The sequence below is a fragment of the Saccostrea echinata genome, unplaced genomic scaffold (genome assembly GCF_033153115.1).
Source record: "Saccostrea echinata isolate AGI-Se365-2 ecotype Australia unplaced genomic scaffold, CSIRO_AGI_Sech_v1 ptg000048l, whole genome shotgun sequence".
NCBI classification, from domain to species: domain Eukaryota; kingdom Metazoa; phylum Mollusca; class Bivalvia; order Ostreida; family Ostreidae; genus Saccostrea; species Saccostrea echinata.
The window spans coordinates 1195249-1206244 of NW_026889797.1; the positions used below are offsets into that span (position 1 = coordinate 1195249).

Below are 10996 nucleotides of genomic sequence, written 5' to 3' on the forward strand. Positions count from 1 at the left end.
ATGAATTAGAGTTAAGAGAGTATGTTAATATTAAAATGCAAATTAATTGTCAAATGCTTCTTACTTTAGTCCCTTCCTTAAGGTTGGTCAACATTACAATGGTTGTCACGTGTTCTTGCCAAATCATTATCCAGAAATCAACAACTGTGTTTTGTCTCGGCCCTAAAGATAAGACATGAACATTGATATTATTGATATTATTTTTGACAGATTGTGAAAGTAAGTCGTCAAATTTTACATGTAAACAAAAGATTTGTTTATTTTTATATCAAGTTTGTACCTTGCGTGGCAATATATTGCTCATCTTTTTCTGAACCCTGGAGTTAAAAAAAAACACTATATATCTTTAATATCGTAACCTATAATATGGTGGCATATTTCTGCCCCTTGTGTGCAAGTTATTTTTCTATCAAATATGTCGACATGCAAGATAAATATGTTGACATGCAAGATAGTTATGTCAACATGCAACATAAATATGTTAACATGCAAGAAAATTGCATTCAAATAAGAATTATAAAAGATCTAAAAAAAAATCTCAAATATCGCCCACATGTGACATCCAACATGCAAGATGCTACTTATTTATGTCAACATGCAAGTTATTTATGTTAACATGCGAGATAAATATGTTGGCATGCAAGTTATTTATGTCAACATGCAAATTAGATATGTTAACATGCTACTTATTAATGTCAACATGCAACTTATTTATGTCAACATGCAACTAAGTTATGTCGACATGCAACTTGGTTATGTCAACATGCAACTTAGTTATGTTGGCATGCGAGATAAATATGTTGACATGCAACTTAATTATGTTGAAATGCAACTTATTTAAATCAACATGCAATTTAGTTATGATAACATGCTACTTATTTATGTTGACATGCGAGATAAATATGTTGACATGCAACTTATTTATGTCAATATGCAACTGAGTTATGTTTACATGCTATGCGGGTTAAGCAGGGCTCATGATCATTGTTAATAGTTAAAGTGACTGCAACCTAGCAGTCTACAAAGACCCATATAGCTTAAACAATTAAGCTACATTTTTTATGATTTTCAATTACTTTATTATGTTGCTTTAGTTTGGTGCCGATACACTGTTTTTGTACCATTTACACATGCATTGTCAAAATACTTGCGTGTATCTGAACAATCTGAAGTTTTAATATGCATGGTTGTTATTTTCTGAATTTTGTTATACCCTTTTCACTCCACATGCTTACATTGTGCTCCCGAGAGGACTTATTTTTAGACAACTTGTGTACATTATCTTAATCACCATGGTTTATATATCATTTTCAATGTGCATTTTGTTTGATTGTTTCCCTTAAAATAAATTAGTACCCGGTAGTTGATTTTCTTTATCAAGACACTTGAAGATCATTTTCAATAGCATCCAAACTTGCCACATTTCTCTAAAACATTACCTTTTTCAGTTTTATTCAAATTGAATATTATTGATAAATTCATTTTTTCCCCATATATGATATCTTAATTAAAACCTGGTGAGTTCAATGTAAAGAGGGTATTAAAAAACAACTTGCTTTATCAAAGAAAAATAACAGGGTGTTTTAATGTACCAAATGACTCATTTGTGTTACATTTGCTTATTTCAAATTGAAAACAAATATTTGGAACTTAATGAAGACTCTTAACGCAAGTTTTTAGATATTTTATTTAAGTGATCTGGTATTATTTATTGTCATCGATTTTAATTTTTCCCCCATATTGCCACGTTTTTTTTTATTTGGTTGCAATAGTTCAATTAGAAAATTGTATTTAAAAAAAAAATAAATTAAAAAAAAAAAAAAAAAAAAAAAAAAAAAAAAAAACAAGAAGTCTGTGAGCCAATGCTCACTAATAATACCCCCGCTCTGATGTAAATACACAAGTTCAGTTATGGACAAACACAGTGATAATCAGGAAATTGACATCGGATTTGTAAAAACTGAATCCCAACATATGGCATGCCTAAACAAAGAAAAAATTTCAAGCATCTGCGATGAGTAGTTGCTGAGAAAACTATGACCAAAATTTATTATGTATGGTACGGACAGACGCACGGATAAACAGGAAGTTGACATCGGATTTGTTCCAAAAATAAATCCTATTATATGGCATGCCTAAACAAAGATTGTGCTAAAGTTTCAAGCATCTGCAATGAGTAGTTGCTGAGAAAACTACGACCAAAATTTGTTATGTATGGTACGGACAGACGCACGGATAGACAGGAAGTTGACATCGGATTTGTTCCAAAAATGAATCCCACCATATGGCATGCCTAAACAAAGAGTGTGTTAAAATTTCAAGCACCTGTGATGAGTAGTTGCTGAGAAAACTGCGACCAAAGTTTGTTATGTGTGGTATGGACAGACGCACGGATAAACAGGAAGTTGACATCGGATTAGTACAAAAATAAATCCCACCATATGGCATGCCTAAACAAAGAGTGTGTTAAAATTTCAAGCACCTGTGATGAGTAGTTGCTGAGAAAACTGCGACCAAAGTTTGTTATGTGTGATACGGACAGACGCACGGATAAACAGGAAGTTGACATCGGATTCGTACAAAAATGAATCCCACCATATGGCATGCCTAAACAAAGATTGTGCTAAAATTTCAAGCATCTGCGATGAGTAGTTGCTGAGAAAACTACGACCAATTTTTTTTATGTATGGTATGGACAAACGCACGGATAAACAGGAAGTTGACATCGAATTCGTACAGAAATGAATCCCACCATATGGCATGCCTAAACAAAGAGTGTGTTAAAAATTCAAGCACCTCTGATGAGTAGTTGCTGAGAAAACTGCGACCAAAGTTTGTTACGGACAGACAGACAGACAGACGGACAGACAGACAGACGGACAGACAGACAGACACACAAGGGTAAAACAGTATACCCCCTCTCTCCTTCGGAGCGGGGGTATAAAAAATCATTTCAGTTAGTCTTGTGATTTATCAAAGTTCAGCAACATTTATTTTTTTTTTAAGAAATCTTAACAACCCTTGTTTGATTTTTTTAAAATCAGTTATGCTTCCAAACCGTAAAAATGTTGTCGACCGCATTGAAGCATATATATATAATTTTGAAAAAGTAAATATCCAAAAAATCACAAATCCATGTAAGTGCCCGAAGACCCAGGAATGGCGACAAAGTTTTCAGTGAATATGATCGATTTGTGATTTCATTTGGGGTATATACTTTTTTAAATATGATCGATTTTCAAAATGATAAGATTTTGAATTAAATGATTAAATTTAAATGCAAAAGAAATTATGTGATACACAACTATGAACATTTGTGCGTGCGTGCAGATCCGTTACTATCCAAGACATGTGCAATGTGGCACGGTTCTTGGTTTTTTTTTTTTTTTGTCGGTAAAATTGAAGTTGATTTTAATGACCGAAAATTTATTCAAGCAGATATTGCAGTTTAAATTATTTTCTATAATATGATGTGGACAACAAAGTATAAATTGCATTTCCTTTGATAAAATGTCCTGGCGATTCAGAAACGTGACCATAGACTATAAAACGTTTTAAGGGCCCCTCTCTGCGGCGACCTATAGGAATTAGTGTGTCCATCCGTCCATCTGTCCGTCCGAGATCTCTTTTAAAGGGTGTGCATTGACCTTGAACTATGAACTATGTTTCAAGGTCTAAGGTTAAGGTCATAGCAGAATTGTATATGAAAAATCTTTGTCCGGAGCACATATTTTTTCCACTTGGTCCAGTCTGGTTCATACTTCCACAGAGTGTCTGTGGTCAAAGGATGTGCAGTGACCTTGAATAATATTTTTCACTTGCTTAATCTTGTTCAGAACCAAAAATAAATGGCTTTAGGTAAGAGGTAATGAGACTTAAATAAAAGTTTTATGCCAACTGGACAATTTCTAAGTTATAGGTCAAGGTCAAAGCAAAATTCTCTGAAATGCTTTTCATCCTATTGTCCATTATTGGAGTGGGGCCCTATGTGATGGTAGACATCTCAATGATTCATGAATTCAGTGAAGTTCTACATGAAACAGTTTAAGAATAAAAGGTATGAAGTGCACTTAACTAATTTAATATTTTAAACAATAAAAATGGTAATATAAAATATGACCAAAATCGTAACAATGTCCTTTTTAATGTCAAGTAGGTATGTTCTGAATGAGGGAGAATAGATCTAGAGCTTTTATTATTTACAGGTGCATTATTTATGACAGCTTCATTAAAAAGGAACAATTCTTTTTAATTTTTTACCTTGAATTAAAAGTTTGACCTAGTTATCTAAAAAAAAGCTGACCAAATGCATTCTTTATTCCATAGGAAAATACTCTATTGTACTCTTACTTCAACACTCAACAGTACTCATTACAAATTTTTGAATTTATTATGATTTTTGACTTTGACGGTTAAAACAGATTTAAAAAAACGAATAATTACTAATATTATGTACTATTAATAGATATACTTTACTAGAAATACACATTTGCAATTAAATACACAAAGCCTCGCAAAGATACAATTTCTCATTCCTTTATCAAACAATATTCGGAACATAAAGAAAAAAGTACCTCCTGAAAACGACAAGAGGCAAGTAAATGTATGTACATACATGTAATTTATAAGCGATCTACATAGTCTGTTATTCGGATAAAGAGTTCTGTTGCTTCTTCTACAGTGTTTGGTGGGTAATTCAAACCGTTTTCCATTCTTATTTGAGTACAAATAACATCAAATTCCATTGAAACACCATTTGCAGGAGGGTAGGCACAATATTCTTGTTCTATGCCATTCAGATTATCAGGTACAGGCATTTTGAAATCTCTTGTTTGGTAAATTTCGGGCTGAAAATACATAACATCTGGATTTCCAGACGGACAGTCTGCATTGCGGTTTCTTCTAATTGTGTGTTCATTCCAATGCTGTATAGCTCTATTCAATTCTCTGGTGATAATGGGTAAGAAACAATACCTCGCACACTCCAGGTGAACTATGTCGGAGGTGTCAAAAACACCTAAATTATCCATATCCTTAAAGTAATTTATGCAAAAATTGCCACACATTTCTCGTAAACACCGCCAAAATCGCTCTATTCTTGTATTTCTATATGACGATCCATACCTAAAACTTGATAGTCTTTGCAAGGGATCCTGGTGATTCCATCGCAAAGCGTATTGCATATCTCGAACTATGGAGTTTTCAGTACCCCTGTCTGCGTATACGACTACAGGAACCCCGTTTATTTCTTTGATATAATCTATATAAAATCTGGATATATGCTCAGGGTTTTTGTTAGAATTGCAAGCTCTGAGCCAGAGAATACGTCTTGAAAAGCCATCTACACAGCCATGAATGGAAATTCCGAATGGTTTTAACTTGTCCCAGCCATCTAGATGAACACAAAAATTAGGCCCTTCGTTAATGCACCTTCTACGCTGAAGACGACGTTGTCTACGCCTTATTACACCTTCTGCGTCCAAAACAGTTAATGCAAGGCGCACCAATTCACAAGACACATTGAGGTTATGGTCGATTAGCAGACGTCTCCTCATTCCTCTATAGCCTGTGTCACCGCCCGAGCCTGAAAGTTCATGTAGAATAGCCGTTACAATGTCCTCCAAACGTGGTTGGTTGTTTCGTATCGTCAGATTCATTTTCCTTAAAACTCGATGAATTTGTCTTGCACTTAGAGCAATAAATCCAATGATTTCCTGAATAGTATAACCAGAGTGGTAATACACAGCAATCATTTCGTTCAGACTGAGGGGTAGTCCGTCCACAACCAAACGTTGAGCCAGAGCAGGTGTATAGATATTTTCAACCATAGTATTTTTGTCGCTGAAAAAAATGGGGAAAGAATACTTTATACACAATGAATTTTTGTTTTGCTTTCTACATGTGTAAATGTACATCAAACTAAATCATTCTTTAAATACACCACGATTTGGCATGTAAGAGTTTATTATATAAAAAAAATGCAATTCAGTTAAACTTATGTAAGATAGCACTGCGGATTTAGAGGGGGGAGGGGGACCGGGCTCCCCCTTTTGTGTACGAAATATACATAAGTTTAATAAATCAATTTTTTGGTGTGATCGTGGGCCCCTACCCCGACCACAAACTGGTCGGGCCCCCCTTTTCAAGATTCCTGGATCCGCCACTAAAGATAGTGAAGTACTAAAAGTGCTATGTTTGATCAAATAATAGCTACATGAAGTACAAATATCATTTAAGAATTGGACACTCTGACCAAAAAAGATATTGACACCAAGAATTATCATCAGTAAGGATTATACAAAAGACCAGATTAATCAACCAAAATATCTTCATTACATCCAATATCAGTTTTATATCAGATCTAAAACAAAGTTTTACCTTGTCAGTTGTGTAGAGACCAGATGAACGTTCAGAGGTTAAGCTTTTCATTCACTGCAACCACAGATTTTGATTAAACTATACCCTCTTTCAAACAAACAGCATGCCATCATAAATAAGTTGCATGTCGACATAAATATGTTGCATGTTTGCATAAATAAGTTGCATGTCAACATATTCATCTTGCATGTCGACATAAATAAGTTGCATATCAACATATTGATCCCGCATGTCAACATAACTAAGTTGCATGTCAGCATAAATAAGTCGCATGTCAACATAAATAAGTTGCATGTCGACATAAATATGTTGCATGTCAACATATTTATCTCGCATGTCAACATAACCAAGTTGCATGTCGACATAAATATGTTGCATGTCAACATATTTTTCTTGCATGTTAACATAAGTTGCATGTTAACATAAATAGGTAGCATCTAGTATGTTGAATGTCACATGTGGGCGATATTTGAGATTTTTGAAGATTTTTTTATAATTTTTATTTGATTGCAATTTTCTTGCATGTCAACATATTTATGTTGCATGTTGACATAACTATCTTGCATGTCAACATATTTATCTTGCATGTCGACATATTTGATAGAAAAATAACTTGCACACAAGGGGCAGAAATATGCCACCATATTATGAATAATATGGTCAAATATATAATACATGTATGAGGATATTTCACTCAGACTGAGCAAAATTGCACAACTTAAAAATATTACAGAACAAGCTTAACACATATTTTTTTTTCTCTGGATTTTGAATACAAAGTGATTATTTTTTCAAGAGAATATTCATATAATTTTTCTAATATAAATATTCTGATATACTGATTTACTTCTATGTAATTGGCATTTATGTAATCTGATCCAGTCCCTGACTTCAATTTAACTCGTGAATGGTCATCTGGATAAAAGGAAACACTTACAGTTTAAATATTTAAGTATACGTTTCGCAAAAATACGAAGCAGATAACGTTTGAGTAATTTTAAGTTCGTTCACATTACATTTTAAAAAAAGGTTGATAGCAGAAGCGAAATAAAAAAAAAAACAACAACTGTATTTATTGTTATCGCTATAAACAATCTGTATTCACACTTTCTTGATCGGTTAATACTTACAGGGAAAAGTTGTCTTAAATCTATTTTTAGCCATATTTTCTTCGCTCTTTCCAGCGTCGCACTCGTATCTTTCACCGTACGGTAATGTCTGTAAGTATATATTAAGAGGACGCCATGAACGTGTCATCTTTGTTTATACTTTGTGCATTATTTTTCATGTATTTTCCTTGTACTTTTAGCTTAAAAAAACGAAATTTACAATCTCTTCATGCTTTGAGATTTATAAAATGAAATACAAAGAATTAATCTTCCTTTAATTATTATCAAAAGGCGGAATGAATGATATTTTCAGGAAGATAACAAATAAAACTTTTTCTATCATGTTCCCTGTGCGTGCTCACCGCATATTCTTTCTGAAAACCGTCATCTCCATTCATTCTATTTTCTGCAATAACCGATTCGAGCTGATTTAAAGGTATTTCACGAATTATTGTTTCGTTTGCGTAAAAATCTCCATATGGATTTTCAGAGTGTATTTTCTCATCATCATCTAATTCAACTTCAGCATCATCACTCTTCTTGTGGTGTATCACTGGTTTTTCATTATTTGTTTCCAGATATGTATTTTCACGGTAAGAGGATGACGCAGGTTTGGATTCAACGCTACTGAAGTCCGATTCAAAAAAAATCTTTTTGGCTGAAATAATGAATAAGTATGTTATCGTGTTCTGCATCATTATTTATAATAATGAATATTAAAAATGGTTATCATTAAGAAAAGGATTAAATCCTCACAATCACTGGATCCTTTTGCTAGTCCACTTTTTCTTTTAGTCTTATGCACACTGCGCCTTGAAAAATAATAATAAAAAAAAAGATATACGTATAAAAAATTAACAGCAAAAATTTTTTTTTTAGATTATGTGAATACTGTAAATACTGTTTAGTAATTGTCATATATAATATATCATGAACAATATAAATTAATTCAGGAAAAAAAAACAAAAAACAAACCTCCTAAAAGCTACAACCACTGTCACTACAACTAAACCAGCAATCACAAATCCTGCAATTCCGCCGATGATAATACCTATATTGTCATCCATACTAGTCTCAAGTAAATTACCCTGAAAAAAATTAAATAGATATATATACAGCACCGTTAGCTGTATCTTGCATTTTTATATAGTTTACGAGTTTTGTTGCAATGTGTCTTTCGTAAGAGATATAGATTAAATTCTTTTGCAGTACCGTTTTTTCTTCACAGTCACCATCAATTGGGTCACAGATGTCATTAACACAAGTTATCCTGCAGTTTTTCATACACTGAAAGCCATATGTTCCTGGACTACATTCTGAAAAAAAACAAGAAGTATGGTAGCGATTGCTCACTAGCAATACCCCCGCTTTGATGTGAATATACGCTCCCATGTGAATACACTCAAGTGCAGTTAAAGGAATATTGGTACGGACAAATAAAAAGAGAGTTGACATCGAATTCATACAAAAATGAATCCCACCATAAGGCATGCAAAAAATAAGTGTGCTAAAATTTTAAACTTCTTTGAACAGTAGTTGCTGAGAAAACTTCAGACGAAAATTTGTTACGGAGAGAAGGACAAACACAGACAGACACAAATGGTTAAACATTGTCACCCCTTGTCCTTCGGAGAGGGTTTATAAAAATTAAAATCAAAGTAAATGTAACGGTCAGTATGAAAATGAAATGAATCAGGACCGTGATAATGTTATTTTAAGTAGAAATACTTTTACAATCTGATAATCAATTCGTAATCCTAAAACATAATAAAGTGCCCGGGCAATCAATTGTTTCCCTTCATTGATGACCTTAATTTTTCACACACTAAACTCCACGTGTATATCTGACACATATTTTAACAATATATTTATATCATTCAATTTTTGTTGTATCACCAATTTGATAGAATAAGATTTATTTCGTATAAACTGTGTTTCCTAATTTTAACAACATGACTCACTTCCGAAATGAAGCAATCCGCTCGACTTTACATTGAGATTCTGTTCGATTTGAAAATATTTTTTGATAAAAAAAAATATCAAATTTTTACGCTTAATGAAAGAAAATTAGATATGAAAGAAGAAATTTTATAGCTCCCAAAGTTATACTTGTATAACCTAAGTAAGAACAAAAACGCATGTTTTGATAACTTCTTTATGACTTATAAAGCTTCAACTGCTTATACCCAGATTATACAGTATACCTTTGTTGCAATTAAATTTATTCTTTAAACATGTACCTGTGGAGCAGTTTAAGCCTTTGAATCCTTTACTGCATCCATATGGACATGTTCCGTTAATGTGATGACATGTTTCGTTCAGACAATGACCACAAGGCAAACTACACGCTGTTCCATACGTGTTGTTTCTGCACTCTAAATAAGATATAACTTTTAAATTATCTTTCTAAAGAGGTGGCAGATATAAAAAATTTTGACCTTTGAAAAGTGATTAATAAATTCACTATGTTTTCTTTTCCCTATCATTCTCAGATATGATCAAAAATTGTAAAAATTCATAAAGATTACCGTCATATAATAATATATTTAATTTCAAAAGCAACATTAAAAAAAGTCTATCAATTTATTTATTGATTTGTTTATTTTTTTCATCACTTTATTTATTTTCATGAATCAATATATTTTGATCATTTTCATGATCTTTCAAATGCCTATTTTAGGCTAGTCATTGTGTTTGGGAAATACACAGTGCTGGAAACCTTATGGAGGCTGATAAATGAATATAGTTACCATTTTTGCAATGCAGTCCCTCCCAACCCGGCTGACATCCACCCTTACATTCTCCTGTCGTTCTGTTGCATTTATTAGGTTCACCGCATTTTTCATTACAAACTTCTTCACAATTAATGCCAAATTTTCCACTTAAGCAACCTAGAATGAAATTATTTCTTTTTGTGACTGTGGAAGGAATTAGCTATAAACAGAAAAGTTTGTCAAAAACTATTTTCGCATTTCAGCTTAAATTGCATTGAAATCAATTGCTTTTTTTTTAAAATAGTGTATTACAATGACAACTACCCATTGTACAGAGATCCCCTTTATATCCAGCGTCACATCCATCAAAACATGATCCATTGATGTGGTTGCATTGTTTATAACCGAGACAGGCTCCACATCTCTGTCCACAGTCCTGTCCGTATCTGAGACCATTACATTCTATCAATGAAAAGAAGATTTGAAGAACAAGGTTCATCCATAAGAAGTCACTATAAGAACGGCGATGTCTTCAATTGAAAAAAGTACATCTTGAAAACAATTACTATCTTTGCACTGAATCCCCTTCCAGCCAGGTTTGCAACCCCCTTCGCACTCCCCAGAGGTCCCATTGCATCTGTTAGGTAACGCACAGTTTATACTGCAGTTTTGTTTACAGTTTACTCCGAATTTCCCATTAGAACAAGCTAAAATTTAATTGAAACTACTTAGTGTATAAAAGATAGGACATTTTTGAATTAATGTTGATAAATAATCAATAAAGAAGGATGTACT

At 33.0% G+C, this 10996-nt stretch overlaps 2 protein-coding genes and 1 long non-coding RNA gene across 3 annotated transcripts; all 3 read right to left on the reverse strand.

Moving 5' to 3' along the window:
* Positions 1 to 106: 106 nt before the first annotated feature.
* LOC133203208 (uncharacterized) lies at positions 107 to 7278 on the reverse strand. Its single transcript, XR_009723354.1, has 3 exons — positions 7226 to 7278; positions 281 to 317; positions 107 to 162 (listed from the first exon to the last, which is right to left on the reverse strand). It is a non-coding gene; the product is annotated as an uncharacterized LOC133203208 (long non-coding RNA).
* LOC133203191 (uncharacterized) lies at positions 4623 to 5828 on the reverse strand. Its single transcript, XM_061339036.1, has one exon. It carries the CDS (start codon positions 5826 to 5828, stop codon positions 4623 to 4625), a length of 1206 nt encoding a protein of 401 aa, XP_061195020.1.
* Positions 7279 to 7497: 219 nt separating the features above from the next.
* Positions 7498 to 8405, reverse strand: LOC133203134 (uncharacterized). The gene is made up of 4 exons (XM_061338979.1): positions 8389 to 8405; positions 8244 to 8299; positions 7850 to 8145; positions 7498 to 7596 (listed from the first exon to the last, which is right to left on the reverse strand). The coding sequence occupies exons 1-4, from the start codon at positions 8403 to 8405 to the stop codon at positions 7498 to 7500; spliced, it is 468 nt and encodes a 155-aa protein (XP_061194963.1).
* Between the last annotated feature and the right edge of the window lie 2591 nt (positions 8406 to 10996).

Bases quoted from the DNA above. Each gene is read 5' to 3' on its own strand.
- LOC133203191 (XM_061339036.1), bottom strand. From the start codon at position 5,828: ATGGTTGAAAATATCTATACACCTGCTCTGGCTCAACGTTTGGTTGTG.
- LOC133203134 (XM_061338979.1), bottom strand. The intron at 8,146-8,243 runs GTGAGGATTTAA...TCATTATTTCAG, and splicing joins AGCAAAAGGATCCAGTGATT to CCAAAAAGATTTTTTTTGAA. The intron at 7,597-7,849 runs GTGAGCACGCAC...ATATACTTACAG, and splicing joins GTTTTCAGAAAGAATATGCG to ACATTACCGTACGGTGAAAG.